General features: G+C 34.9%; 1 protein-coding gene across 6 annotated transcripts in view; it reads left to right on the plus strand.

Moving 5' to 3' along the window:
- Positions 1-16,879, plus strand: part of LRRC9 (leucine rich repeat containing 9) — a 123,600-nt gene that overhangs the window by 14,805 nt on the left and 91,916 nt on the right. For 5 of the 6 annotated variants that reach the window (XR_013386286.1, XM_077909491.1, XM_077909489.1 and 2 more), the window contains 4 exons: positions 2,273-2,455; positions 8,780-8,935; positions 11,458-11,654; positions 12,519-12,650. Coding sequence is in view for 5 of the 6 variants with exons in the window: in XM_077909491.1 (XP_077765617.1) it covers positions 2,273-2,455; positions 8,780-8,935; positions 11,458-11,654; positions 12,519-12,650 (668 nt within the window). In the remaining variant the exon portion in view is untranslated. The remainder of the gene's footprint in view (positions 1-2,272; positions 2,456-8,779; positions 8,936-11,457; positions 11,655-12,518; positions 12,651-16,879) is intronic. The other variant, XM_077909490.1, reaches the window with a different exon arrangement.

Raw genomic sequence — 16,879 nt, forward strand, 5'->3', positions numbered from 1 at the left:
CGTAGAAGTTTATCTTACCCTGGTTGGCATGTGGTACTTCAGCCTTGTGGTGCTGAAGAGCATAGCTTCATAGAATAATCTGTCACTTCTAGCACTACCACAAGCCAGAGGCAGCATTGTAGTGTATTAACATGAAGTTTAAGCAAAATAATGATGTAAAGCTCTCAAAATAATGACTAGCACACAGTAAGCACTCAATAGATATGCTATATTATGATTACTATCTCCTTAATTACATTAACCTATTCTGTTTCAATCTCCTCATAAAAAAAATGAGGATAAAAATTGGATTATAAAAATGTATTATATGGCATACAATTAAAAAGTTTCTTGGTTATAATATGACTGTTTTTTAGAAAAACATTGAAACATGATTCACAACAACTTTTACTCTTCTCACATTAAGAATGTTCCTGAAACACTATTATTATCCTGAATTTTTATCTCTAACTTTTCCACCCACTCTAAAAAGATACTATAGTGGTAGTGATGGGATAATTTCTGTGCCACTTTCTGTCCATAATAGGTACTACAACACTAATTTTCAGGGAGATTTTGTGCTTTCATAAACTCCAATGTCATCTGACTTTTGACTATAGGTGGGGAGTTGAAGGGGAGTGGTTCCTGTGTAAAACTTCAAAGTTCCTACCCAGCATAGCCCAGACTGATGGTCAAAGGCAACATAGCCACCCAGAAATCAGAGTGTTTACTCCTTGGAAAAGTCTGATGGTTACTTCCCTGCCCCTGCAGAACTTGACCAAATAATTCTCTACACAACTCTGTCCATTTCAGAGCAACTCTGTTTAGTTCTACTTCTACCATGAGCCCAGTACTAGCCTCAAGGCCAGCCAGCGAGCCAAATTCTCACTTGCCAGAGAGAGTTTGGACACACATTAGCTACCTGACCCTGTGTTATTTTTCACTCTAGCGGCCTGACTTCACTACTTACTTCCCCATTCCATTTGTACACCATCTTTAGAACTAATGCCTCCTGGGTTTGGTTTGGATTTCCCTTAACTCTGATTCTGACTCTACTAACTAGCATCACATCGGTTTAAGGTCAACCCCATCACAGTATACCCTCTTCTACCAGGCCTCTGTTGTGAATTCTTCTTTGTTTTTTTTTTCAACACTTTAGAAATATAATCATCATTCCTAGCTTAGAGACTGAGGGCCAAAGCCCATATAGACCTTTAGCTTATAGACCTTATATGCATAAGCAATTGGTAATTGACTTGTGATAAATTCTATAACAAAGGTAAACCTAGTGGCATAGTGAGTTCATAGGAGGAGCATCTTCCTCAAGCTTGGGTGATGAAACAAGACTTCCAGAAAAGATGATACTAGATTGAGTCTTGATAGATTAAGAGGTGAAACTGGGATGAAGTTCAGTGCCCTCAAAGGCAGTAAGATGAGTGAGGATTTAACAATAAGATAGGGTCTGGCACATTCTAAAATTTCCACTTGTATAGTACAGCTAAAACATGAAATGTTAGAGTTGAAGCAAAAGAGACAAGACAGACGAGTTAAGCAAGAGCCAGATGCCAAATAAATAAAGGTGTAAACAGTGGCTTAAACCTTGGAATCAAAGGTGTTCGGGAGAAACACTGGTCTGGAAATGCATTATCAATCCCACCCCCCTCCTTGGAGTGTGAGGAAAATGAGGAGAAAGCTAGGTTTCAGTTGCCATTAACTGGTAGAAAGGACATTTACAGGAAAAACAAAGAAACAAAACCCCTTAAGAATCAGGAATTCAATGATGATTATAATAGAATTGGAGTCTCCTCACCTTTGATGAGAAAAGCAGATTGGTGGCCTGGGGAAATAGTGAGCAGTGTTACTAGAGTGGTAAGTGTGGGAAATGGTGGCAAAGGAAGCAGGAGACCTACAGATACACTGGGGACAATTGTTAGTAGAGGGGGTGTGCAGAGGAGGCAACATTGACTTAATAAAAAATAAATGTGTTCAGGTGACTGGCTCCAAGTTTCCAGGTAAAATACATGATTTAATAAATATTCTTTGACCTTTTGTATTTAAAAATACATAGTTATAGAAAAGTCTGCTGTTTAATTATTACTCTCTATTCTTCATGTAGTTGACATGTTTTTCACTAGAGAAAAACATTTTATCCATCCAAATCACTTTAACATGTTTAAGCACATACTAAAATGCATTACATTAAGTTATGGGTGATCTTAAGTGTTTAAATGCCTTCCTTAGAAATGATCAGTTTCAGTTAATTAATTGAACATTATTATTGCTGTTGTTTTAGGACCTTACTAACTTAAACAGGCTGCATCGCTTAAAGGATTTGTGCCTGAATGATCCTCAGTATAAAACCAATCCAGTTTGTCTGCTATGTAATTATTCCACACATGTATTGTATCACTTGCCTAGCCTTCAGAGACTTGACACGTTTGATGTGTCAGCAAAACAGATCAAGGAACTGGCAGATGTAAGTGCATCCTTAATCAGATATCTGTGCCTTAAGTTTAATTAACTGCTTCTTTCTGACTGTGTCCACATATGGTAGGTAGTATTATCTTGTCAAGTCTTGTCACGAACTCTATTTTTGCCCCAGTGAGCTGGATATTTCAAATAAATATGTATAAATAATAATATTAGTACTAGAATCTCAAATTTGATGGCAGTACTGGAAGTTGAGTTAGTAGAAAAACATTAGAATTTATACAAAACTAAAAGAAAGAAATCTGAAAAATTATCATGAGTGTTAAGAATAATTGAATTTGCGCTATTATACAAAAAGTAATAAGGCCTAACTAAAGTACAAATGAAATAAGTAACCTCCTCTCATTTGTAATACTATATATCAAAAGTAGAAAATATCCATGGTTGTTGGTAGTATGCCAGGATTAGGTAGATTTTAATCTAATTAAAGATGATTTGGGATTCCCCAGAAATATAAGTGGATCTGCCCATACTGCCAAGATCTTGGAAGATCTCTCAAATTTTGAAGAGAGCTGTTCCTGGACTGCCACTGATGGTGAACGTCACAGTAAAGGGGCTACTTGCGCATGCCATCGAAGAATCTATAATTTCAGAATGGAATGGATAGTAATTCTCTATATTTATTAATAGTCTTTCTATATTATATTTCTTCTTCTCCTTCCAGGCCAGTGGGCCACATTCGTTCATTGAGTTAACCATCTACTAAATAGGTTTTGAGTATCTAGAGTGTGCCAGGCATGAGGATGCCCCCACATGAGCCCTCCCATCCTTTCCCTGTGGCTCATCCATCATCTCAACATAAAGCATGCCTTTGTCTATTTGTCTTGTTTCTCTTCTCTTGCTATCCTGAAGATTTATTTTAGGTTCCATTCTCTCCTTTCTCTTTTCTGTAATTGAGATTATCCTCTCTCCCACCCCAAAATAAAAAGTGAACTGTCTTGCAATATCAAGCAAAGGGCTAGAGTCCTTGTCTACTAGCAGATGTTCAGAGTCATTAGAGATTCAGAGAAGAATGTCTTCTCTAACAGTGTTGAGTCAGAAATAACAGTACAACTTCACAGTAACACATTTTTGGAAATGTCCATTACTATCTGCAGAGTTTTACATTAGGCAGTTTCTTCAAGGGTGACCTGGTTCATGCTTCATGAAATTACTTGGCTTATTAATTTATTTAACAAATATTTAATACCTATTACATTACAGGCACAGATCAGGCCCTAGATATATAGAGTAGCCGAAACAGACAAACTCCCTGCTTGCTTGGAGTTTACATTCTTGTGAGAGCAAATAGTAGGCAAACAAATAGGAAAACAACTAGTATGTCAGGTAGTGATAAATGCTATGGAGAAAAATAAAGCAAGCATGAAGGAAACAGGATTATTAATTAGGGACAGAGGGAGGAATGTTGGCTATTGGATACAGAAGAGTTGGGAGAGGATTTACTCAGACAACAGTCAGGCAGAGACCTGAAGGAAGTAAGTGAGCAAGCTTTTCAGGGATCAGCAAATGTAAAGAACTTGAGACAGGAGCATACGTCTCATATTTAAAGAACAGGAGGTTAGTGTGGGTGGAGCTGAGTAAGTGAGAGGAAGGAAAAGATGAAGACAGGAATGGTGGTGAGGGGAGATCATATGAGATTGTAGGATGTTATAAAGACTTTGGCTTTTACTTTGAATAAGGTGGAGCCACTGGAAAATTTCTAAGAGGAGAGTCAAATTGACTTCTGTTTTAAAGGGATCCTTTTGGCTAATGGATTAAGAATGGAGGATTTGAAGGAGAAGGTGAGCGCAGAGAAACCAGTTAGATTCCAGTCACTTGGATGAGAGATGTTGATGGTTTGATACAAGGTGTTAATAGAAGAGGTGGTGAAAAGTAGTCAAATTCTGTAGTAGAAGGTGGAATCCATCTGAATTTGGTGATAGATTGGATGTGAAGTGCAGAGGAAAGAAATAGAGAATAGTTCCAAGTTATTGGCCTGAGCAGCAGGAGGGAAGAAGTTGCTCTTTGATGAGATGAGGAAGAATATGGAAGGAGTAGGTTAAAAGGAAGAATCATGGTTTAATTTTAGGCATGTAAAAGATTTCTTTTTTAAAAGATTTATTTATTTTAGAGAGAGAGCACACTTGTGCTAGAGTGGGGAGAGGGGCAGAGAGAGAAGGAGAGAAACAGGCTCTCTGTTGAGCATGGAGCCTGACCCAGGGTTCGATCTTACAACCCTGAGATCATGACCTGAGCCAAAATCAAAAGTCGGACTTTAACCAACTGAGCAACCCAGGTGCCCCTTAGGCATGTAAATTCTGAGCAATCTTTTCAACATCTAAGAGGATATATTCAATAAATAGTTGGGGATATGAGTCTGTTATATAAGAGAGTTGCCTGGGTTGGAGATATGAATATGAGGGTTGAAGGCAGAAAGATGGTGCATAGAGCTAAAGACTGGATAAATCACTAAGGGAATGGTATAAATGGGGAAGTGTGTCATTTGAGTGCTAGAAACTTCTTCTAGCAGGAGGAATTTGCAGAAGAGATGGAAGAAGAGAACTAAGAGAGGCAGGTTCTTTTGACATTCTGGGTAAGACTGTCATACATTTGGTTTAGTTTTGTGTATGTCAGTAGTATCATTAAAAGAACAAATTGGGAATTGTTATGCAATTCCTTATATATAATTCCTTATATCTTCTCTTTCTTCACCCTTCTAAGGCAAAAATAAGATATATAATATGGCTCAAGTTTTGATTTAGATCAAGATGATTTTTTAAGTTCAAAGTATTTATTATTGCATATGAATTTTCAAGATGCTTTTTCTTCATTACCATTCATAAGAAGACAGGTTGTGCCAGGTTGTGGCAATTCTCTGATGTGATAAACTCTTGAGCAGAGTACTGTTGATTCTTCAAATTTTCACTCGTGGAACTGTTTATGTAAACTATAAAAGGCAAGTAAAGTCAGGAGGACCACCAGAGAGTCAGCATGGAAAAGAGGGAAGAATATGAGAGTTCAAAACAGAAGACTTGGATTCAAGCTCCAGTTGTATCTGTTACAACCTGTCACTTAGGCAAGGCCTTTCCCTTCCCAACTAAAGTTTATTGAACTATTAAAATAGTAATGATAAAAAACAGTACCTGTCCTGAGTGTTATTGTAGGGATCCAATGAGTTAATTGGCATAAAAGTCCATTTTAATTGTTAAATGCTATAAAAATAACCACTATGAAACTGTAGCTAAGCCTATGACTTTTCTTTATTTTTGGTAATCAAAGAAGCAAATGGAACAAATTTTGTTTGTTCGTACAAACATGCAACTGGAGTTACCATTTTAGTTAGACTTTTTAAAAAAAGTTTTTTACTGTAATCGAGTAATTCCACCAAAGTGGACTTGAGTGAAAAATGACTTCGACATTCTCAAAAGTCCAAACACAAAACAAATTGAATATAGTAAGCCTACAAAGTTGATTTACCATGTATTTATAACTTACAACATAATCTTCCCTACTTTTCCAAAGTCTTAGTATATAATTTCAAACAAGAACAAAAAACCCTGATTGATGACTCTTATTTATTGTTATGAACAGTAAGTGATTTTGAAAGTGTTCAGGAAGAGTAAAATATCACAGTGTGTGTGCCCAAATGCAGGTAAAGATATATTCTTAATAAAACACAAAAGTACAGAGGAAGAAACTGTGCAGGGATATACTAGAAACTTCTATCAGTACTTATCTGTGGAAGGTGGGGCAACTGGGCAGATGGGAAACAGGTGTGGGAAGTAGACTTTTCATTATATACTTTTCAATTATTTTGGTGTTAGAAACATGAATATATTACTTACCCAAAAATAAAAATTAGAGGTGCCTGGGTGGCTCAGATGGTTAAGCATCTGCTCTCGGCTTAAGACATAATCCCAGGGTCCTGGGATCAAGCCCCATGTTGGGCTCCCTGCTTAGTGGGGAGTCTGCTCCCTCTCCATATGCCCCTTCCCCAACTCATGCATTCTCTCTCTTGCTCTCATATAAATAAATAAAATATTTTTTAAAAATTAAAAACAAAGAAAAGCAGTATTTTTTTTGTCCCCCACCTAAGGACTCCAAGTTAAATTTGAATTTCAGATAAGCAACAAATATTGTCTTAATATCATACTTCTTAAACTTAGCTATACTTATTCGCTTATACTCAAATATTATTTATGGTTTAACTGAAGTTCAAATTTAACTTGGCATCTTATATTTGATCTAGCAATCCTGTCTCTACCCACGTTCTCTTGTTTTAGATTTAAGAATTCATTAGAAATTTTTTAGCTGCTGTTGACTCAAAGCGTTCTTTATTGGATTTTCCATTTTCTACAAATAGACAAATAATTAAGAAACATGACTTGCCATTTCCTTAGTTATAGTTTTTCTTCAAACTCAGTTTGCACTTCCAAAATAAGCTCTTCTTTATCAGGAAGTTTTTTATATCTTAATCATGATCCTAAAACACATTTTCCCCCCGAACTGTTCTGTTATTAGTACCTTATTTTTGTGGAGGAATGTAGTGGTTTCAATTTCAAAACTTTATAATATGCGTGGGCAAAGGAATTCTTTTGGCCTGTTCATCATGCCACATATTTGTGTCTGTTCCATCTTTTATGCCAAATAATTCTGATGGGACCTTGATTATCCATTCTCTACCAAATAAATCACATAACAAGAGCCTGCATCTGAAAATACAATCCCAGAACAGTGTAGAAGCCTTCCAAATTATTTGAGGTACAGGTTTCCTAATGAAGAGAATTTCAGGTAAACAATTAAAACTAGGTCACATTTAATAGTGCAACTGATTTGTTTATTTTGTCGCCAGCTAGTTCTTTTTTTTACTAATATTGCTTATGAATATTAGCTGTATTTATAGTCTTAGTATAGCTGGTGTACTTTTCAATAATTGATTTGTCATCATGTATTTATTAATAACTGAGTGATCCACTTTTATTAAGGTATCTGGGTAATGAGTAGATTGACAATTAGTTATTTGCTCAATCTAAATAAAACAAGTTTATTTAGAGCATCCTTTTAGAGAATTGAGGAAAAATCTCCATCAAATCAATGGTTTCTTAGCTATGCTTTAAAAAACTGAATTGAATAATGTTACATTTGCTTTTAATGCTTTTCAGTGTATTTTTACCTAAAATAATCAAATATGAATAATGTAGTTACATTTTTGCTTTGATAGTACTACCTCTTAAGCTAAATGATATTTTGTAAACTGAATTCTGTCTGGAGGCTCTTTACGTTGTCATCCTCAAAATAAATGCGAATATGCCTTACACTTACCCACAAAGAAAATCTTTGGAATTTTGTATTTTGCTTATTAAGTTTATTTTTTTTTAATTTATTTTTTATTGGTGTTCAATTTACTAACATACAGAATAACACCCAGTGCCCGTCACCCATTCACTCCCACCCCCCGCCCTCCTCCCCTTCTACCACCCCTAGTTCATTTCCCAGAGTTAGGAGTCTTTATGTTCTGTCTCCCTTTCTGATATTTCCCACACATTTCTTCTCCCTTCCCTTATATTCCCTTTTACTATTATTTATATTCCCCAAATGAATGAGACCATATAATGTTTGTCCTTCTCCGATTGACTTACTTCACTCAGCATAATACCCTCCAGTTCCATCCACGTTGAAGCAAATGGTGGGTATTTGTCATTTCTAATAGCTGAGTAATATTCCATTGTATACATAAACCACATCTTCTTTATCCATTCATCTTTCGTTGGACACCGAGGCTCCTTCCACAGTTTGGCTATCGTGGCCATTGCTGCTAGAAACATCGGGGTGCAGGTGTCCCGGCGTTTCATTGCATTTGTATCTTTGGGGTAAATCCCCAACAGTGCAATTGCTGGGTCGTAGGGCAGGTCTATTTTTAACTGTTTGAGGAACCTCCACACAGCTTATTAAGTTTAAATACAGCACTCCGGGGAACCCTGGGTGGCGCAGCGGTTTAGCGCCTGCCTTTGGCCCAGGGCGCGATCCTGGAGACCCGGAATCGAATCCCACGTCGGGCTCCCGGTGCGTGGAGCCTGCTTCTCCCTCTGCCTGTGTCTCTGCCTCTCTCTCTCTCTCTCTCTGTGACTATCATAAAAAAATAAAAATTAAAAAATAAATAAAATAAATAAATACAGCACTCTAGCCGTTATCATTTCAACTATCATCATTATTAGTATTGAGCATGCAAAACTTTCCAGTGGTTATATAGAACATCGCACATTTCTGTAATGCCACTAATAATTACTTATAATGTTTTTTGCTTCAGCTAATCTATTTTTTTCAATTTTAGACCACAGCAATGAAAAAAATAATGTATTACAATATGCGTATAAAAACTGTTCAGAGGCATCTTAATGAAGACCTTGAAAAACTGAATGATCGAAAATGCAAATTACAGAAGTTGCCAGAAGAAAGAATAAAATTATTTAGCTTTGTGAAAAAAAATGTAAGATCTAATACTGTAAAATTTCAGTAGCCATATCTTAAGAAAACTGGTGATAAGACAGCATTATCTTTTAAACTTTATATTTACATACATGTATAGAAGTAATTATTTTATTAATACTTCCAAGTTTGTCCCCAAACTTTTGATTCCACATGTTGACTAAGCTTCATTGTGTGCTTAGAAGTCTGCAACTGTAAAAAGGTATAGGCTTATTAATTTATAAACGTTTTAAAAGCTGCATAATTCAGTATGATTCCAAAAGTTTTAGAGATTTATTAAAGTTACTTCAGTTGCATTTTTATTAGATACCTTCAGGCTGTGCTCAAAATTCATTTTTTTTTACCTAAAGTGCTAAAATAGCCCTTTGTTTATACTATTCAGGTATTAAAACAAGGTGGGAACTTTAAATCAAGCTATACTTTAGTAGTTATATTATGTGTGCTTTTTTTACTTGGAGTAAATTGGATTTCCTTTACCAAAAGTAGACTCTGAAAAATTAAGGATTATTAACCTCAAATAGAACTTTGTATATATTAGAACTTACTGTTTTTTTTTAAGGCAAGAAAATATAATCCTTCAATAAATGGTGTCAGAAAAATAAACTATTTGAGAGTAGGGAAATTGGATTCTTAATTTACACTTTACCAAAAATAAATGCCAGTGGGGAAAAAAGAACTAAATGTAAAAATTTAAAAACCTGGAAAAACTGAAGAATATGTAGAAGATATACAGATGATATTACCTGATCTCAGCCTGCTAAATAAAAGAAATACTAGAAATCACAAAAGAACAGAATGTGGATCTGATTGCAAAAAATAAAAGTAAAATGCTTTGGTACTAAAAAAGCATCATTAATAAAAATAAACAACAAATGACAGTCTGAAAAATGTCTTCAACTAATATCCTGGACAAACATGATATTCTTAGTATAAGTAGTCATAAATAAAACAAAAAGCAAATATTCAAATAGAAAAACTGAGCAAAGCACATAAACTTCTATTTTATAAAAGAAGAAATTAAAAATGACTAATAAATATTTGAAAGAAGAGCTCAACTTGATTATTATTTCCAAATGTGAATTAAGATAACAACCATTTTGCCTATAAAATTGTCAAAGCATGATACATGATAGTACTCAGGCAGTACTCACACACTCAGTACTCACACACAAGAGTGTGACACTACTACAGCACCGGTGGCATGTAATTTGGGTCGTATGTATTCACAATCTGAAAATGCTTGTAGCCTTTGACGCAGTAAATCTATATGTAGCACTCTAAGGATCTGGATAAATATTTACATACATAAGATATTCATCACTGTACTATTATAAACAAAAAATTGGAAACTTCCTAAATGTTTAACCATATAGAAAAAAAATTATTCCTTCTTAAGATAGAATAGTATACTACCATTAAAAACCAAGTTTAAAAATATATTTAATATTTATAAATACATTAATTATAATTAATTATATTGATATATAACATACTATATTTCTAAAACAAGCAGGTTTTAATTAATAATATAACAGAAAGTTATCCTTAAGGTGAAACATTAACAAAATTTATTTTTGAATAAAAAATGAGCCAGTATGTGGAAATCACTTTGTATCTATTTTTATATGGAAATGCATGTATTAAGTAAAACCTGCAAATGTGAAAAAATAATACCTCTAGATTAGATAAACCATAGACATTTTTATAAATATGCTTAATTTATTTTTTAACAGCTGGATATAGCCATTAGAGAGGGGGAGTACAGATAATTAGCAAATTTCTATTTATATACACCTCTCCATGTATAGTACAATTTATCTTGAAAACCTGCAAAGCTGGAATTAAGGCAAGGCAAGTGAGGCACTCACTGTGGGCCCAAAATCTGAATGCTAAAAACTTCAGTAATCACAATAACTCATACCTAATACAATATTTCTTAAAAATGCAAATGAATGCCAAAAAAGCCCAATATGAACAAGAAAAAACAAAATATCAAAACGTTAAATAAAGACCTTGCTATGTTGACCCATATATAGGAGACTGAAGCAAAAGGAAAAATATGCTTCTCTATATATATGTTTTGTATATTTTCTATAGTGGATTTTTTTTCCCCAGAGTATCAAAGTACTTGGAAAAAATATTGAAAAATTGAGAAGTAGGTGTGCTAGAAGTCACATTAATTTGAAGTTTAGATATTTTATTTATACCAAAACCATTATTTGTTACAATTTTACTTTGGCTTTAATAGAAGCAAACTCATCACTCAATATTTAAAAATCCATTTCTTTGCTTTTTCTCATATTTGATTAAAAGAACTGCCACATTTGAAGTATTTAAGACTGTCCCTTGGTCAAGAGAAATTAGCTGACTAAACTTGTACTGAAGTTGTAATCACATGCTTAGCTTGTTTTTATGAAGTTTGACCTACTTATTATCTAGATTTTTATTTTGTTCATTTACATTAAGTATATATTTAATAATTCCACTAAAAGTTTTTGCTCTCTGGCACACTAATTTCAACAGCTGGAACGGGAACTTGCTGAGCTCAAGGGACCTGGCAAAGGGCACAATGATAGATCCAATAACAATAAAGTAACTGAACTTGAAAAATCAAAGAACTGTGAAACTGTCACAGAAGAACCAAATCTTCAACAGAAGATAGTGACCAAACTAAATGCCTTGAATGAAAGGGTAACATTCTGGAACAAAAAACTAGATGAGTATGTTTTATGAATTGTCTAGTTGTTCAAATTTGAAACATGAAAGAATAGAACATTGTAGGCTATTGGTTGAGCTCCGTTCTCTTCTCCACACGTGGAAAGAATTATATTATGAAGTAAAACATGGAATGTGTTTCTGGGCCCAGTAGAGCTAGACATCATTGGTTCAAAGCTGACATATCTCTTTTTTTTCCAGAGGCAATCAATACTTAGGCACAGCAAACTCCCCCCAGTGGCTACCTGTCACATCACTGCTCTAGTGTCTGCAGACTAAACACATTAGAGCTGCTACTGATGCAGAAACTCATCACATAGATCTGACTGAGCAAAGCACATACACAGTTGTCTAGAATCACGGAGAAACAAACTGATTGAGTATCAACTAGAAATAGAAATCAGAAAGACTTAGTAAATACTGTGAATTTTTTATCTACTAGGGTACTAAATGGATAAGTTAGTTTGCCGTGTAAATGCTACTACTACTACTAATGCATTGGGTTCTTACTTTGTGTCAAATTCTTTGCTAAGAGCTTTATAAGTATTTTGCATATAATCCTCAAAAAAGCTTTTTCAGGTGTATGTACTATTAATATTCCCATTTTACTATACAGCATAAAAAAATCTGAGAGCCATAAGTGGTGAAGCCAGGGTAGCCTTCTAATCTTCATGTATCCTGAAGTTAATCTAATTTGAAGTGATTTTAATTGCCAGAAATAGAATGTCTTTTACTTGGTTTAACTGTTAACACCAGGCTTTCTTTATCCATTGACAAAAGCCTTATATTTTAATATCAGCTTTAAAGAAAATCTATTTTAATTTTAATGTAATTTTTTGTTTTTGCTAATTTCTTTTTTTCTTGAATAGAATTGAAGCAATTTATCGTGTGGAAGTAAAGCAAAAGAAGAAAAGTCATGGATTATTGATCCCATTTTTGTTAATTGAGTTGGAGACTGTGGGAAATATCCACTTTGAAGAAGGCACTCGATCTGATGACTGGTAAATCTGTTTGAAATTTAGTTACTGGTAAATCTGTTTGAAATTTAGTTACAGCTTTCAAAATAATTTTAGGTGCTTAAGATAACCAAAATATCAACTTATAAAGTCTCAAAATGTCTAATTTTCAAAACACTTCTCATATAGAATATTCATCCACTGTAAATTGGCCATTACTTAATTTGCTTCCAGTACATTTTCTGTTGCCAGAATAAAAGTTTTAAAAGCCTGTGGCCAAGTATTCATTTTATATGAGTTTATATTGTTCATTTCTGAGCCGAACATAGCCTTGGATTTTGAATATTGTTTAAGAAGCTAGAATAGAGAAGGAAGGCAAAAGCAGGACTGGCAACAGCAGGTTGCAAACACTGGAGAAGGCTCCCTAGCAAATTTCCTGGGGATCCATAAAAATTTTCTGGGGGTCAGAGTGCACATGGACTCTGTAAATTAAAACAAGGCATATACTTAAAAACCAGGAATTTGGGTGGAAAGCCCATTTAGATAAAAATGGAGAGAGCCACCAGAAACAGAAGCAGGAAACAGGCATACACACACTTCAAAATCGAAGCCTACTGGTATAGGCAAGGAAGTGTTGTGTTCGGAGAAGGACAAACATTATATGTTCTCATTTATTTGGGGAATATAAATAATAGTGAAAGGGAATAGAAGGGAAGGGAGAAGAAATGGGTAGGAAATATCAGAAAGGGAGACAGAACATAAAGACTCCTAACTCTGGGAAACAAACTAGGGGTGGTGGAAGGGGAGGAGGGTGGGGGGTGGGGGTTAATGGGTGATGGGCACTGAGGGGGGCACTTGACGGGATGAGCACTGGGTGTTATTCTGTATGTTGGTGAATTGAACACCAATAAAAAATAAATTTATTATTAAAAAAAAGAAGTGGTTGTGTTGCCTCAACTCCAGGGTACAACCAAGGAAGTGATTCTTAAGAATGGAAGGGAGAGAGGGAGGGAAGGGGAAAGGAAGGGAAAAACGAGGGAAGGAAGAAGGGAAAGAAAATTTGCAGCGCAAAAATATTACTAATTTTTACTTTCACATTTCTGCAATCATTTTCTCAAAATTAGGGAGCCCACGAACAAGCCAAAGATTGCCATAGAATCCTAGAAACATACTGCAAATCTGGGTGTGTGGTGAGAAACCAGGAAGCACATAAAGCTACAGAATGGACTTGATATATCATCCCAGAGGATTTTACTCACAGTCAGCGTTGAAACAAACACCGACTTTTATGGAGTAAAATGCAACATTTGCATTAACTTTTTATAAAGAAAAATAAATGATTGTTATGGATTATTTTAAAACAAACCCCTGGTTTGTATTATATGTAGCTCTTACCTCTGTGAGTAAAAGCTTCTCAAGGGCCTTGGGGGTACACTGGTAGAAAAGTCTGGGAAGTTCTGCCCAGCGAGAAAGAGACCTTTTAAAATACTTTCTTTTGTGTCATTGCATCCATTTGCCCAGCAGTTACCACTGCTTGCTTAAACACAATACTTGATTTTTATGTACAAAGATATAAAAGGTATTCATCCCAATTTTCATATAAACAAAGGCCTTGATTTTTCAAGTGCAAAAATTGAATGGTGTCTGCCTACAGGATGCATGAATATTTTTTCAGTCTTTCATGTATATTCACTCAACCTACACAGATTTGTGTATTATTATTTTGTTTCTTTTTAACTTGCAGAGGAGGGTCTTCACAAAACAAGTAGATTATAGAGAAAAAATATACATAAAAGCAAAATGACTAAAAAGCCATTTAGGTAACTATTCAGCCTGATAGTAAATTAGCTTTGATAGATTTTTTAAAAAGATTTATTTATTTCTTTATTTATATGAGAGAGAGAGAGAGAGAGAGAGCTCATGAGCAGGGGGAGGGGCAGAGGGAGAAGCAGACTGAGCGCAGAGCCCACACAGAGCTCTATCCCAGGACCAGGTCAGGCTTGATCCCAGGATTCTTGAGATTATGACCTGAGCCGAAGTCAGATGCTTAACCAACTGAACCACCCAGGCGCCCCACCTTTGATGGATTTTGATAAGCATTAGCAATTTTTTACTTGGTTTTAAAAAGAAGAAAATCAAATATATGCTGGCAGATTTTGAAGAATTGTTTTTTACTTTTAGTGTACCACAAGCTTGACCACCTTAGCTGTGATTTTTTACAGATGTTAAGAAATAAGTACTGGGGTGCCTGCCTGGCTCAGTTGGAAGAGCTTGCAACTCTTGATCTGGGGGTCATGATTTCAAGCCCCACGGTGGAGGTAGAGATTACTTTTTAAAAAAAGGAAATAACTACTAAAGTGCTTTAAATTGCTCTATGTGCTAAACATCTAGTTATTTAAACACTGGCTTCTCTTTTATTAATACTTTTAAAGCCAATGATTTAGGATTTAAATAAAAAAACTAAGTAGAGCTAAAACCCAAATACAAAGATTTTCTGTCAAAATAGCCTTTATTTTCTTAGCAAAAGAGCATTGCAGATTTCTAATTGTGTATCATATATTCTTAGCTTCATTTATTTTATGAGATAAAAGGACTATATTTTTCAGTTTAAAAAAGACCTTATTTTATAGAGACTTCCTTGATGAGTAGATTTTTGCCACTGTGGCATTATTACAGATTCATTTTATCTATCTATGTATTACCAATTGAGTTAGCCATTGACAACAGATGACATTGGTCAAGTCAAGACTCCAAAGCATAAAAGACACTGTCCTTGTGTTTGAGAAGCTTTGAACCTGGTTATAGATATGGGGCATTTAAAATTTAAAGAAATAAGTTCAAAACATCACAAAACAATACGTAAATTCCTTGGGGACAGATAAAATGTTTCATGTACCTCATAAATCACAACACCTAGCATAGGGCTGGCTGAATTCATAACTCCATAAATAACTACTATTTGTTGTTTCCACATCACTTAATATATACTTAACAGTTTCACTTTTGTATATATAATGACTTTCTGTAATCTAACTCATATATAAAGATTTCATTCTTCCTGTACTATTTCAGGGAGTTATAGCAGCATAAACTTGTTTTATACTGAGGATATTAATATAAGTCAGCAAGTAAGTTGACAGTATTTATTAAACCCTTGTTTATGATTTTAATGTATATTTTAATAGGTTTTATTGAGTTCCAGCCATTTTAAAAATGGGCATTGTACATTTACTAAATGAGTAGATCATTTGGAGATTATTGAATGATTATAGCCATCTCTCTCTGTAACTAATCTCAGTCAGTGATGTATATCATCACCACTAGGGATGCTCACAAATTCTGGTACCACTGGATGAGTGACAGTACCCAATGAAATGATGGGCCCTCACTCTCCTGGCCTCTACTGTACCTGATGCTGCTAACTCTTCCTTCTTTGTAACTTCACCTCTCTTTGTTTGTTTGTATGTTTTTAAGATTTTATATATTTATATGAGAGAGAGAGAGCACGAGCCAGGTGAGGGAGGTAGATGGAGAGGCAGACTCCCCACTGAGCTGGGAGCCCGATGTGGGGCTTGATCCCAGGACCCTGAGATCATGACCTGAACCAAAGGCAGATGCTTAATCAACTGAGCCACCTAGGTGTCCCTCACCTCTCTTGTTTTTTGTACTTAGATATTTTTCTATTTCCTTTCTATATCCTCTTCCCAGTTGCTTGTATTCCTGAATTTTTAAAAAATACTTAAAGTTACAGTCTTTTTCCTTTATTCCTGTTACATATTTCTTTTTTTTTTTTTTTTTCCTGTTACATATTTCTATCTGGATGTCCAACTGGCAAGGCAAACTCAACACATTCAAAAGAGAACTCAGCTGTGAATAATAAAATACAGTAAAGTTAGAGTCAGAAAACCTAGGTCAAATTCTATCTACATAACCTTGAAACAGTCATTTGAACCTCATCTATTAAATGAGAAAAATAACTTCAACCCATTGGAACCCATTTGAACCTTAGCCCATTTGAACCTCATCTATAAAAATGAGAAAAATAAAAAAATCTACCACAAAATATTACTAAGATTAAATAAGATCATGTGAAAATGCTTAGTTTTTAATATTTAGGTTTTGTTTCCCTCTTCCTACCTACAAACCATCCCTCTCTACTGACTCCTCCATTCCCGTCACGCAGATTCAACAAACATTGACTCCCATTTTCTTGCTCAGTATCCATATCCAATCAGGCCAAGACCTTCCATGATGTCTCTTGCATTCATTCTCTC

This window comes from Canis aureus, chromosome 9 (genome assembly GCF_053574225.1).
Source record: "Canis aureus isolate CA01 chromosome 9, VMU_Caureus_v.1.0, whole genome shotgun sequence".
Lineage (NCBI taxonomy): Eukaryota > Metazoa > Chordata > Mammalia > Carnivora > Canidae > Canis > Canis aureus.